This window comes from Micropterus salmoides, unplaced genomic scaffold (genome assembly GCF_014851395.1).
Source record: "Micropterus salmoides isolate LMB-PRFRI ecotype aquatic unplaced genomic scaffold, ASM1485139v1 Ms_hic_scaffold_15, whole genome shotgun sequence".
Taxonomy (NCBI): domain Eukaryota; kingdom Metazoa; phylum Chordata; class Actinopteri; order Centrarchiformes; family Centrarchidae; genus Micropterus; species Micropterus salmoides.
Genome location: NW_024040596.1, coordinates 20,920,679 through 20,936,137, shown reverse-complemented (window position 1 = coordinate 20,936,137; position 15,459 = coordinate 20,920,679). Strand labels below are relative to the sequence as shown.

The 15,459-nt window shown below is 39.9% G+C and overlaps 1 protein-coding gene across 2 annotated transcripts in view; it reads left to right on the top strand.

The window, feature by feature from the left end:
• Positions 1 to 15,459, top strand: part of nalcn (sodium leak channel, non-selective) — a 72,336-nt gene that overhangs the window by 40,792 nt on the left and 16,085 nt on the right. For both annotated transcript variants that reach the window (XM_038720990.1, XM_038720989.1), the window contains 3 exons: positions 3,165 to 3,356; positions 4,466 to 4,603; positions 5,079 to 5,153. In XM_038720990.1, the coding sequence (XP_038576918.1) occupies positions 3,165 to 3,356; positions 4,466 to 4,603; positions 5,079 to 5,153 (405 nt within the window). The remainder of the gene's footprint in view (positions 1 to 3,164; positions 3,357 to 4,465; positions 4,604 to 5,078; positions 5,154 to 15,459) is intronic.

The following is a 15,459-nucleotide window of genomic DNA, read 5'->3' as shown; positions in this document are numbered from 1 at the left end:
CTAAATATGAAACTAAATTATCCACACATAAAATTGCAGAGAAGAACAGGGCATTTCTTTCCTATAGAGGGTATGCGCATGACGTCACAGAACGCAGTTACGCTCACTGAGTAGCAGAAAGACAAGCAGCAGTGTTAGCTTGAATCAGTTAAAACACAAACAACACATCTAAAATGGGAAAATCACTGTTGAGTCCGAGTGCCTTTAATTTGAGCAAATAAGCACTTCTTTTACTCCTGGTTTGCTAAACGCAGCCATGGTAACAGATGTTTTGCCACTCAGTCCAGCATGTTCCAGAAGGGGAAGTGACATCAATGCATACCATGCATTAATAAATACAAATCAATCATATCACTCTTCTGTGTTAAAAACCTCTCCTGTATTCATTCAAATGCTTGTACTGTACATAGGTACTGTAGTCTCCACACATGTCTAAGAGCGATTTGGTTAAATTCAAATGGAGTTTAACTGTAGCATTTTTCAGTCATGACACATTTTGAGGGACATTTTGCTTGAAGTTTTCAGTGAAAATAGTTGTATTCTGATGGTTTCTTTGATGATATTTAGCATAACTTTGAGCCTGAGTGTGCAGTCCTCATGTGGCAATGATGCCTTGTAGCATCATCCATGAACAAAGCCTTCATGTATTGCACCCTCTCCAAAATGTAGCCCTGTGACCTTGCTGTAGGTTGTGTAATATAGCCAATGAAAAGCTATTGTGGACGATCTGATGGGAAAGGGCTTCTTGATAGGTTTTTAATGAGCCTTGACCATACAAGCTGCCCTGATCCTGTCTGACATCTTCCATCTACACATGTGGAGTGCTTATACTCAAGCAAACATATACACTGTAGCTGTGTAATATTTATAATAATTGTTGACTTACTGTTTTTTATTGCATTTTTGTAAATTTTTAACATATTCTAGATATTACTTCAGCACATTTTCAATGTACAAAACATACAATAATGTTTTTGTTAAATGTGCTTGCCTTCCTTCCAGGCAGTTGTTTCAGTACAAGATTAAAATCATCTTGCAATGACTTGAGACTTCCTTTAGCTAGGTAATCGATTCCAGTAAAAAGGCCTATGTCTTGTATTAGAAAACTTAGTTAGAAAACTTCTGCATGGGTAGGCAGTCTTTAAATGTGTATGTATTTCAGACTGATTGTGCATTCACATGCTTGTGAAAGCCTTACTGTCCAAAGATATAAGAATTAGTTGCTGAACAGCATTACAGCCATGAGCTGTTTTTTTTCTAAACCAATATTGCGACTGTGAAATCAATTAGAAATATTTTCTATAAATTACGCTTCAGGGCTGTGTTGTGGTCAACATGTCATATCTACCGGCTCGATATTTTTACTACTCAAGTCTGGTTAATAACACTCTTGCAGTTATCAAAATTACCCTTTTTCAAATTGTGACTATAATGAAAACCATTCATCACATTTTTATAATAATAGGTACCATAATAATATTGGATTCTCTATACATGTAATGCATCCATATGAACAAAAGACATGTCAACGTCAAATAAAAAATCTCTTAACAACTACAAACAGAGATCAAGCTCAGAGCATAGCTTAACAACATGCACAGATAACACACAGTTTGCAAAGTATAATGTCCACATTTTTCACATGCAGCAATTCCCTGTTTATACATTTGCACACATTCATGTCAGTTGTCTTCTTTTGGCTAATGAGCATTTTTTACGAGCAACTGGGAGTCAAGTGTCTTCCTCACTCCTGGGAAAGCATTTCTCATTCACTTTCCTTGCTGATATTTTTCCAAGTATGTCCCGGTTGAAACAGGTGACATTTAGTCACAAGCGATTAACCTTAAGGCTCTGTGCTGGAATCAGAAGTGTATTCTGGCTGTAGGAGAAGGAATGAGGTTACACAATCAATGATTGTTTCAGATTTTTATCCAACCAAGGGGTGTTTCACTGCTAAAGGTTAACCTTACTAATTGTCTTCAGTCTGGACCAAATGCCACATGCTTTAGAGCCCTGCAACTTTGACATGCGCGCACACACACACACACACACACACACACACACACACACACACACACACACACACACACACACACACACACACACACACAGTACACTTGGTAGAATAATTTTTACTCAGCCAATGGAGCCCACCTCAACCCTTCCTCTCCGTGTGTTCAGAATTGAGATGACTTCAGTAGTTCTGATGCTCTGGGATGCTCTGATTCTGATTCCAATTCTAGTTATTAGTATTTGGCCAATATGGATTTAATATGCTGGATGGGATATCTGTGACAGTGACCATGTGACACATTATCCAATTCAATTTTATATGAAGTATTGTTTTGTCTTGCAAGAGCCAGATCACACATTGGCAATGTAGCTGGAAAACCATTCTTAATATTGTTTATTGCTCATCTCTTGTCTGCATTTTGGGAGTCAAGGTGTGTTTTTCTCTTGAAACATTCACATTTATTTATATTTTTCTGTTGTTGGAATTTCACTTGGTAAAGAATGATTCATGTATTATAACTAGTTTTGCTGTTTATAGCCTTACAACCTTTGTGAATGTACCCTCTTATGGTTAGCCTCAGAGCTGGAATCTGTTGTAAAATGGATAGGTGTCATCATGGTCTATCAGGAGTAGAAAGTAGTGTCTTCCCATCCGATCTGTCATCATTCTGTGAGTTTTTTTGCTGTATATTTGTTTACTGTAGGTTCCCTTTTTGACCAACATCTCCTGTTTGTTTCCTTTATTTTGCTGTATATCCATGGAATGGGAGAATATTTTTTTTGGCCAGAGGCATCACAGTGCAGAGCTCGATCAATAGCCATTCTCTGAATCCCCTATCAAAGCCTGACCAAGAGGCATTACCTATTGGGGGTTGTTGTCACTGCAAGCAATTTAGAGACTAAGCCTGCTGACAGAGTACGCTGTTTCACTGCACCTATACCACTAGGTCAAGATCAATGCTCTCTTTTTTAAAATCAATATGTTGTCAATGCTCTTACTTTTATATTTATTTTAACCTATCTTTAAAATACCACCTCTCTCTTCCTTTGATGTTGAGTATAAAACTACTGTTCCAAAGACCCAAAATAACAATGGTTACACAATAGCAACCTTATAGTAGACATGTACAGTATGTTTTTCTTCTCCCCAGGTGCTGCGTGTGGTGCGTTTGATTAAGATTTCCCCAGCCCTGGAGGACTTTGTATATAAAATATTTGGTCCAGGTAAAAAACTAGGCAGCCTTGTGGTGTTCACAGCCAGCCTTCTCATCGTCATGTCGGCCATCAGTCTGCAGATGTTCTGCTTTGTGGAGGAACTCGACCGCTTCACCACATTCCCCAGGGTAAGGAACCACTCGCACTCACCCTGTCACCAAGAGGCAATCTGTGTGCTTTTTAAATTTTATTATTATTAAACCACAATTAACTATCTGGTTTCTTCAACTTTCACTGAGGAGAAAAAAATCTGCCTTAATTGATATATAATTATATGAATTACTTTATCGAGATAAAATTTTTTAGCCATATCACCCAGCCTTACACTACATTAAAATATAGAAACTCATATGAGCAGTTCCATAAGGACACCTCAGACAAGCAATGGGGAAGCCTGCAGATGTTGATGATGGCTTGGCTTGTATGATGGGTCGACAGATGTGGGACCTCCTTTGATTTCTAAGCGTTCATGATCCTCTTTCTCTCTCATTAGCCACATCTCTCCATCCTCATATTTTTTTCTCCCCATCAACATTTCACTGATCCCAGGCACAGCGGGACATGAAGGGTTGCTCACAAACAGATGCCACTTGTATGCTGTGTTGCCCTTCTCTTTCTCATTTTCTCTCTCTTCGCTTCCGTATTGCTTGTGCCTCACACACCCACATGTATGCGCACAGACACACACACACATCTTAATGATGTTTGGCTGTCTCCCCTACGGGCAGACCTGTTGCTGGGTTTATATTTATCTGCAGTGACTGGGACATGGGCGCGGGTGGGAGGGGCTGGGACGGACGGGGCCACTGTCTGAAGGTGAGATGCTAAGGAGGAAGCACAGGCGTGCCATTTGACTCCAGGGGCCACAGTGTTGGAGCTGGCTGTTCACTACACTTCCGTCTGACCTCTCAAGTAGATGAGAGGGCAGGAGTAAAAAAAAAAGAAGATGGCTGTCTCCTCACTCCCTCTTTCCTCTCTCTGGCTTATATTTCCAAATCTCACAATTGCTAGCTACATAAGGATGGTCAGAAGGGGGTATGTGCATCAGCTGTGTGATATTTGCTCTCCTGTGGAAAAACATTTTTCAAATGTCAGATCTGTCTGTTTCTCTGTGTAATATCCTCGCTGTCTATGTCTTTCCTTCCATCTCTTCACTGCTTCCACTTGTGTACTCAGTTGCCCTCTTTAGCCCTTTGCCTCTCTCACTTTCACTTATCTTGTGCTTTCCTCCCTGTAGGCATTCATGTCCATGTTTCAGATCCTAACCCAGGAGGGCTGGGTAGATGTCATGGACCAGACTCTGGTGGCTGTAGGTCATATGTGGGCTCCGGTGGTAGCCATTTACTTCATCCTCTACCATCTGTTTGCTACCCTGGTGAGGACCTTACTGCGCTGTGTAGATGCAGTCAGATAAGTTGAATTTGAGCTTTTTGTTGTTTGATTAAGTTAAGTGGGCTTTGTAGCTATTATATTTGTCAGGAAAAAACATACATGAATTGTTTTCTTAATGCATTCAATTAGTGCCCCAGCCCCTTCAGTGTTCTCTGAAGTGGTACATCTAATCACAGTTAATCAGACTTGCAGGCGTAAGAAGTGCTGACATTTCAGTGTTTGGCCTTCTTATATGGGGGGGCCATCAGACAGCACAGACAGTCTCTGGATGACTCACACGTCACCCCAGACAGACAGGATGTCCTCCAGAACAGAACAAGCTACAAATGCAATTACTAAGCAGACTTTTGTACTTCAGAAAAAGTCTTACTATGATGGTGATAATGACATTAACATATTGTAATGTGTTCACACACAGCATATCAAGTTCTTATGCACTTCCTCTTGTTGCATTTTAGATTCTGCTCAGTCTTTTTGTGGCCGTTATCTTGGATAATCTGGAGTTGGATGAAGACTTAAAGAAACTCAAACAGGTAAGACGTTTCTGTAAATTATGTCTGGAGACCTAACATGTTGATGCTCAGATCTATTGGAGAGTCATTTTCTGCTCATTTATTTGCATATTCAATACTAACATTACAAATTAAGTGAAGTAGCCACTAAATAGTCTCTTGTAAATTTGAGATGTATTTGTACACACTTGTACACACTTTGTAAGTTTTCATTGCAGTAATGACATGTAGATGCAACCAAATTTCAGTTTCAGTGTCATATAGTATGGACCAATCAGTAAAGGTTAAGATGATCATATGACTCACCAACCTCCAAAGCCTTGCTAACTATCACCTATATTAAAACTAGGTTGCTGATATAAAAATGAAACATGACATGAGTGAAAATCAGAAAAGATTAAGAATAATTAAGACTAACGACAGCCCCACAAGCGGTGTGTTTGCACTCAGTTAAGTCTAGAACAGATTTCTTTTTACACTGAAGGAGACGACAATTACCCCTTACATAAAGTTTCTCTCAGGTTAATTCAACCATGGCCTTGCCAGACTGCAGTGAACAGTAAAATTGTGATAGCCACTCTAGCTAGTTGATCAAAATGTTAAAATTTAACTCTGGATGTGACATTTGGTGCCTTTAAGTGGTTCTTTTGAATGACCCACTGTTTTTATTTTATAGATTTTTTTGGCGTGCTCTTTTCTTAACCACAAAGTAATTCACTAATTTTGAACATGTCCCATGTTGAATATTTGACCTCAAGAGTTCCATTTGAATTGTTTCAATATGTGGCAGTGAGCATCATGGACCGCACTCAACGTTTATTGGTAGCCTTTTTTTATCTCTGACCATTTTAAGATGGAGGGTTGGCGTGAATTGGTAACCAACTCTGTTTCCTGTATTTTTGGTGGTGTTAATGTACCAAGTACATACCAAGTGCGGATCCTGATTAACCATGGCATTGTTCACACAGACGACTGTAGCCAGGATCATCACTTTGAACTTCATGCATTTCATCGCCTGCTTGTGCTTGGCAGCTTGGTAAAACACTACAACACAGCTGCCTTTTTTGTCACATCAGTTTTAGGATATAGAGCTTCAGTGGGCATGTCACTGTTTTCTTTCTCACTTGTACAATGTTAAAACAGTTGACTGTGCATGTATCATCTTGTAGACATGGACATCCAGTGAATCTGGAAAGTTAAATTGGATTTGATTTAAATAATTGACCTTTTGTTAATCACAATACAAATACACAATACGTTAACTGCTTGCCATTTCTACTTGTTGTTTGCTGTTACCTTTTATTTAAAAGCTGAGCACTTTTAGTCGAGTTGCAACCCTGTGAAGAGTGACAGGGCTGTATTATGTACCCACATGTGGGTAGGACTTTAAGTAATTTCTTCATTCTCACCTTTATGGGGCTCTCCTCTAGAGGGTTGAATAAGTGAGAAATTATCTTTAAAAAAGCAGAACCCTGTTGTGTGAAAAAGCTGGCACTTTTAGACACACATGGCCTTGGTGCTAGTCATTGCTCAACGGGTGAACAAATGAATAGTTTCTGTCATCAAATGCAAATGAAGTTCAATTGTAGATGAATGTCTATAGGGAAATACCTAAAATTAATGCCCCAGGTCAGTTTCTTTTTCTGTTTGTAGCCATACAATAGCTTTACATTAATTAATTAATCTATAAGCTTGCTGACATTAACAGGTTTGTGCACGCACGCTCACATAAATGATCACAGTGGGCTGGCAGGTCTCAGCTAGCCTGGGCAGGTTATTTCCCACCCACAGCTGAGTGATTAGGCGCAGTGACTGTAAAATTGCCTATTTTACAGGTGCTTCAATCATGGATACGGAAACTGACTATAAATAGACTATAGATTGTGATCACCCTACCACAAGAGAAGGCTTCTGCAAACATTTGGCAAAAGCTCAATTACATGGCCAACGTTTCTATTAGACACGTGGTGTGTAAGGGATGAGAAACCAGTTACATTGTATGTGATGAATCATTTTTGCCTGCTTTTTGACGAATGACTTCATTGAGTCAGAAGTATTTGTTATTTGTCACTAATGTGAGCTGTGTCCACGGTAAACTCTTTAAGAAAGAAAAAAAAAAAACAGAAAACTTTATTACCTAATGTATTTTATTTTTCAACTCAAAAATGGTTTTGTTTCATTGAATGTTATAGGTGTGGAATTTAAATCAGTATTTAGTGTTTGACACACAAAAGCCACATCCGTATTATCTTCCCTGAAACATGTTTAATCTTTTCTTCTTCGTATGTGTTTGCAGATGTCGTCACGTGTGCTCTTGGTGATCTCCATATACAGTAGTTCACAGCTCGCCATAACAATGACTCCAGGGTGCACTGGCTAATTTCTACTCTTAAGCCATTCCCCTCATATATTAACAATGTTGTTCAGTCAGCGTAAATTTGACTGACCCATAATAGGTCCGTCTCATAACAGTCTTATGAGTATGTTAATGCAGCATCAGTAGATGCGTCCAGAAAGGGAAATACCTGTGAGTCATAATGTGTTAAACAAATACACACCCTAGAGGCCAAACAGACTGTTTGGCTGTTGGTAAGGTACAGTATCACTGTATGACTCAAAGCTGAGAATAGACCTAATGTTGTTAACAACTCTGTAAAAGTACAGCAACTGTGACTGACTGCAGTATAAACATACAACTTCTATAGATACTATAAGACCGTACGTTAGCTTTTACCTTTCAACTTCATAAAGTAACGTTAGAATGTCAATGTTTCCCACAAATATCTACTCCGTTATTGCCTAGACTTGCTCATTGGAGCACTGATGAAGCTGATCAGCATGGATGGAGTTACCAGGCAACACGATTTGGCTGTCATGTCGTCATCAGGGCTGGATTCCATTTCCACCTGTCACTCCATGCATATACTAAGCTACGCTTCCTTGACCGTCACCATAGCCAGGTGTGAGTGTGTGTGTGTGTGTGTGTTTGTGAAACAACAGGACTACTGCGTCTGCCCATGTTTCTGATTTGATAATGACATCATCGATAAGGCATGTAGCTTAAAACATCTGTCATCGTTTGTATGCTGATTGCAGCCCAGCCTTTCAGGGGAATGACTCGCATCTGTCAACCTCGACAGACCATTTGTCATGATTTAGTTTTTCATCTGAGAGTGGAAGCTTGAAACGGCAGGAGAAGCACCGTGGCTTGTGGGTAGTCTCGTTGTGATGAAGCAGATCAGTGTTAGCTCGCTGTGCTGTAATATTGGGTTGCTTTAATGCTGTGTGATGTGAGCTGTTGGCAAGTGAAACTGTTCTGAATCCGTATATTGTAATCACAGCCTGAGAACAGGAATCAATGTTGTTTTGCTTTCAGCACACACACACAAACCCACACACACTCCCATGTGCATACACAAACACACGTTTATGCACACATGAAGAGTAGTCATTAATAATTAGGCAGGTGAGAGTAAGCAGGGCTGCAGCAAATAAAAAAAACGGTTTATTCCACCATACTGATGAGCCAGGAGCACAGAAGTAGCAGGGATTTCTGCACACACAGACATATGCATGTGTGCAGCAGTGCATGCTCCACTCATCAATGTTGATTAGGATAATGCATTTATTGCGTGAAATTAGGTTTGCTAGAAATGTTTAATGAAATGAAGCCTGGGACAGGAGAAAGGTAGACAGCATAGGAAAGCAAAAGTGAAGGGTGGAAGTAGACCCCCCCCACCCCTGAACGCAGGCACGCACAACACACACACACATCAGAATCCCAGGTGTGTTTCTGTTCATAGCTGATGTAAATCTTGGAAAAGCACTAAACTTTCATGAAATATAATTTATAAACATTTATACTCCCAGCAGAAACTGTTTAATTTTCATTATACTATTGTGTATAAAGCACAGTTAAACTTAACAAATTTTAAGAATGAATGTTTGCGTTGATCCATTAAAGCAGTGCATGCATGTGTGCGGTGGAGGTGTTGATGGTACAAAAGGAAGTGATGCAGATTGGATATCAGCTGTAGGAAGGGAGAGACAGAATGAGCACAGTTTTTATAGCCTGGGTAGCACAGGTGAACTAGATCAGCTGATAACCCTCCCATGTAAGCCAACTGCCTGCTGAGGCTAGCCAGGACAGCCTCCAAGACAGTGGGAGGGGGGGGTCACAGATGAAACACATTATTTTATCATCATTAAACACCGTGTTATTAACATAGATATACTGTACAGTATGGTTTTTGATAGAAAGTTAGGAAGTTAATGGAGATTAGTTGGTGAATCTAAATTGCCTGTAGGTGTGACAGTGAATGTAAATGATTGTCTAACTCTATATGTCAGCCCTGTGATTGACTGGCGACCTGTCCAGGGTGTACTCCGGCTCTCGCCCCAGTGTCAGCTGGGATAAGCCGACATTGGGGCGAGTGGATGGTTGGATGGATGGATGGATGGATGGATGACTTCATGGTGCAGAGTTTATGGATTTTGCTTTCTGTACAGCCAGGTCTTTGTTTTGTGTGATAATCAAGGAGTAAGGCATATGCTAGACTGCAACTTTTAAGAAACTATTAATGGAATGCCGTATTTATTTTGAAGAGGGTGACATTTTTACTTTCTACTTGTTAGCCATAGTTCTTACCATGAATTTTACTCTTATTTTGTTAACTGTCAGACATAGGCATACATTTAAAATGTCAAAATGTACCCAGAAAGCACCCTTTTTCAGTCAGAGGAAGACAACAAAAGTGGGCCAATAGCTGCATGTGATTTGAAAAATGCTGCTGCCTGTTATTGCTCTGCCTTCACTGTGGTGTCACAGGTCGGTGGGCTTTGTGATGGGAGAGACTGATGGTCCATCTCTATTCAACAAATCATTCCTGCACACAGAGCAATATCTGCAGGACCAAGGGGAGGTGCAGGAAAAGGGGAAAATGTTTATATAATAGAAAAAGGTGTTTACCCCTAAGGGCAGTGGTGGTGATGATGATGGTGAGGATGATGATGATGATATTGTGTGTGTGAATTGGTCATTGGTCATACGTCTGTACGTTTTTGCATAGACACCAAATTATTTTCCACTTCTGTGTGTGTTTGTGTGAAAGTGGAAATGTTTGGCAACCAGACAGGTCCTGAGGGCAGGTAGATGAGTCATGAGGAACACATTTGGGAAATGTGCATATTTGGGAAATTGTGCAAGTAAAAAGCTAGGCAGAGAGCAAGAAAAGCTAAAAGCATTGCTACCTTGCCTTCATCTGCAGTCTGTTGCCATAATGCATGCAGAAAAACCGACATTTAAATCCTTTGCACATTTAGCTCTGAGACCTCTGACTCTGTCCTTTGACATTTTCTCATTCTCTCTTTCAGAGTCTGCCAGAGTATTACGAGCAGAGAGCAGAGGGTGTAGCTGTGTGAGTGTTCAGCCTGTAGAGGACAAATGTGCTCTAGGGGCACAGTAATGGTTTTCTTCTTGGTTGACTATTTGTCCTTAATGTAACCAAAATGAAGACCTGGGTGATAATTTTGGTGGGGTTTTTTGTTGGTCTTAAGGTCATGTTTAACTGTACACAGAAATTGTCTTGACCTATCAGCAGCACTCCGAATAGCCAACACACATACTGTAGATGGACCTGGAGTCATCTGCTATTGGCAGTGCTTTTGTGATATATATCGATTTTTGCAGTAGAGCTTAGTTGATGAATTGACTGGACCAGTATATTAGCCAATATTATACTTGGCATGGGTCGAATGATGAGTGACAACAAATTGTCCACAGAAATGTCGGATATGTTTGACACATACATAATTAGGTCACAATCCCCAAAGGAGCACCTTAACACCAGTTGAATATCTTGTTTTTGCTGACCTTCAGCAAAAACAAGATATTTCTCACCTTGACTTGAAACCCAACTTGAAAGTGGTTAATCTTAAATTAATCTTTAACAAATACAATAAACAATAATTGTAATTTAAAGGATACCTTATGGTATCTTTCATTTTTTTCTTTATGAGGACCCTGATGTTAAAAATCAGCTTTTATGCTTGAATTCAAGTAATCATTATCAAAAAGGTTTCTGTATGTAATGTTAATTAATTAATACTGGCCAAAATATCATTATCTAACTTAAGTACAGACCTAATATTTGTTTCTGTCTCAAGAATACAGTATCGGTTGTAGAGCCAGACCCTCAAGGACCTTCAGAAAGGATTTCCTCTGCACACACTCAATGATAATTATTGTGGTAAATATTAGATTCCCAGATTATCTGACAATGTGAGGTTCAGTTAAAATCTGCAGAAATGATATAGCGGACTGCTGTGCTTCATAGGTTGTACCATCTAACCACACTGCCATCTAGTGCAAGGCTACATATGCAGAATTTAAAAAAATGATTTGTTGTTGTTCAAGGATTTATGGCTGGCCAAGAAAAATGATTGTGTGTGGGTGTGTTTATAATTATGTGTCTCTTTGTACTGTAGAGGTCTATGTAGGCATCAGTTGTGGTATGACAGCTGATGATGAATGACTTCTCGCTCAGATGCCCAATATATTACCAGTTTAACAGACATAGTTGTGAGGGAGGGCTCAGATTAACATCCTTAAAGAAACACCATGGGGAGTTCAACATACCACAGACAGAGGGTGTTATGTGGCTCAGAGGTAAACAGATTGCTGCTCCCAGTGTGTCACTTTTGTCAAAGTTGGCGTGGAGAGAAGCCTAGCAGTGACAGTGTGTGGTCGTCAGTTGAGTTGCATCTGTCTTCTTGTTCCTTATTTGTCAGTTGAACAGAGAATGATCTGGCATTGACTGTGAGAGATCAAACGGGATGACAAGGAGGTGGGTGAGGGAGATGGAGTGAGCGATAGAGGTGGAGGAAGAGATAAAAACATGGGAGGGGAGATGTGGGAAAAGGGAAGAGGGGCGTTTGCTTTGGGTATAAGTGAGGTTTAGGATGAGTAGTCACTGTTCCACCGCTGTGACAGGAACATACAGTGTCACCGTGGCAACAGTGACAGGATAAGGGCTCTTCTCTCCAAATAGCACCTGATTCTTCTCAATATTTATATGTGCATGTTTATACATAGGGAGTGGTGTGTTTGTACATGTATATTCTCCTCTCACTATATTTCAGAAGGCACTCAGCATTCACTGTACATGTTGTCAAGGAAAATTTAGTTAAATCAAATGTGTTATGTAGTGTATGGTATTATGGCTTTCCACCAAGGATGTCATTATTTATAAATTAAACTAAAAGCCTGTATTCAATTTACGTGATTTAATGGACCAAGGATTTATTTGGCAATTTAGTGGAGGAGAAAAAAAAGGCGAGGAAGAAGAGTGGACCCCTTGGAGAATCCAATACAATGTGTTCTTGTCTTGTCACAATGTCACCTTCAGTTTTCTATTGGAAGACTGCTATGTTTTAAAACTAGCATGAACACACACTCCTAACACACTTGCGGGCTCAGGCACACACAGTGAGTCAAAACAATAATTGTGTATGAAATGTACATGAAATATGATTTTGAAAAACAAAAAATACATGTTATTGTTTTTGCACTTTGCTACAATTACGTTAACTTTGCTCATAGTCCCCCATTAAGTATAGCATTCCTGCAAACAGAAAGAAGGTTAAAAAACTGGAATGTTTCGCAGCCATTTAAAAGCATTTGGACTCAGATTTTGTGCTTAAGTGAATGTCTTGGTTAGCTTATTGGAAGGACAGTGACAATTTAGGTAGAAGACACAGTTCAATTGCATTGACTTGCTCTGTTTTATAGAATATATCCACACAGATGTAATATGTATGGACCGAGACAAGAAGATGACGATCTGTGCCTCCCAATGCTGTTTGTTTAACACATAAATGATGCTTGAATATACTTACATTATCTTTGTGGATGTTGCGTAAAATGAATTATTTTCCTAATCCTTACTTTTTACTGTATTTGGCATTTTAGCCTTCATTGATATTGTAAAGTGATGACAAGCAGGGGAAATGGGGAAAGAGAGGGGAATGACATCCAGGTTGAGTCTTGACCACTAGGCTAAGGATGTCCTGAAAACACAAGATATGAAGCCAAATGCACAAAGATGAACGCTGTATACAGCAGTTTTTGATATTGATTTAATGGTATCTGCGGTGTTTTGAGTGTTGGAGGTAGCTATTAGAGGTTTACAGGCTGTGTGGCTTTACAGCACCACCACAACATGGCTCATTACCCATCTAATGGGAGGAGAGGGTGACCCTGCTAACTGGGTATTACAGTTTGACTGGCCCAAGGCCTCAGGAACCCAGCCCAACCCAACCAAGCCTGTTAAGGAATGTGGAGTGCAAATAGGTTAGTATGTATGACATGTTTTGAGATTTCTACATCTACTCCTTTTTATGTTTTAATATGGAACACAGAAATATAGGACAAAGAAACACAGATACGGTACATACAGGCTCCTCTTCTGCTGTGCAGATAAGAAACTACCATGCTGAATGATGGATTACTCAGAAAGTAAGGCTGTGTTGTATTAGTACTAAAATGTCATTCACATACACACATTCTCACACATACACAGCTGTTGTCTGGTGTTGTTGGTGAATGGCAGGCTCTGATGTCTGAATGGTAAAATGCAGATGCCTGTACATACATCCTCCCACAGGCACTCGACGAAGGTGTGTGGGCAGCAGTTTTGTAGGCGGCTGTTCATTAGTTCCCTATTGTTCCACTGGCTTCTCTCACAGATATTCATACTCAATGTTTGCATGTCTCTGAGGCATTTTCACAGGGCTGATCAGAGAGTTACACTGATAAAATAGGGATTCACATGCCAATCAGAGTCAATAAGTAGTATTTGAGCTTTTTATGAAGGCTAATGCTAAAAATCCTCAAATAACCATACTGTGTTATACTGTTCAACCACTTGCCTGAGCCCAATTTGATGCTGTCTACTTTATCTTTATCCCTCGTGCTCCCACTGAACTATGGCTATGACTGAATTTGGTCTAATGCTAATGGTCAGCATTAGTTTTTCTTCCTCTCTCAGCGTTGGTCAGGAAAGCTGTGGAAATCCCAGACGGAAAGCTCCCTAGCTCAGCCGAGCCTGAAATTAGCTTGAATGGAGGGGGAAGCAGTGGCAGGACACTTGAATGGGTCTCAAGGCAAAACACATTAGTCTCAGCTTCATTGTTACGCCACCATACACTAAATCTCATCTGTGGCAAGTGAAGCAGTAGTTTTGATTTATCAACCATTCACTGTGACATAAAGAGAAATACAGTGGCATTTTCAACTGCACACACATACAGACATACAGGTGGAATATACGTAACACACATGGTTTGTCTCTCTTTCTCACACACACACACACCCACACACACACGGACACTTGGGAATTGTGCTCATCCTTTAACACTTAAACCAGGAGTAACAAATTTTTTGGCACTTTAGGGCATGGAATACAAGCTGTAAACACAAAACTGACATACGGTACCACCTTATTAAATTGAAGCTGTGACTGAAAGATCACTGACAGAAAGACATGCCAGGTGCATTTAAATACACATGCTTGTGTCTACATAATAAATAACGTTGTCATGTGTGCACTTTGATACAGGAGAAAGCTATTCCTTTTTGATGATACAGTAACGCATAAAATCAATAATCAGATTTTGCTGGTAAGCTCTTGCGTGTCCATGTGTGCTTTATTGATCCTATGTATTGACCAGATTGAAGGCCCAGTGTGTTTGCACGTGCAGTTAATAATGATCTACGGCAACTTACTAGTGCACCTACTCACCAGGTAAACCTTTTACAAAACAGCCTTACACGGCATCAATAATTAAATAAACTATACGTACTGTAGCTGACAAACCTTCTTCCATTGCTCTCCTGAAGATTATGTGCTGCAAGGAGTCATAGCATAAATAGTCCGCGGTTGAATAGATTCTGATTTGTTTTCCCAGGGTAAGTTGAAATTAAATTCAGTGCATCATTTGCTTATTTATTTCCACAGTAGGTGGGTCCCCAGATGCATCATATAAATAAATAAATAAACAGATAAATTGAAGTACTGTACATGAATAACTGCATCACTCACTGCACTAGTCTGTTTATGAGAAAAGACTGTAACTGCAATACCTTTTGAAAGTTTGTTCCTCTCCCTGCAGCTCTCTTTTCCCCCCTTTTGGGAAAATAGAAGGAGGCAATGAACAGACTCTGATTTTGAAACGAATATGTTGAGACTGGGGCAGTGTCACATAAAGAGATGTGGATAGATGGTAACTTTGATGGAAAAGAACAAATTCTTTCGAGAGGTAGAGATAG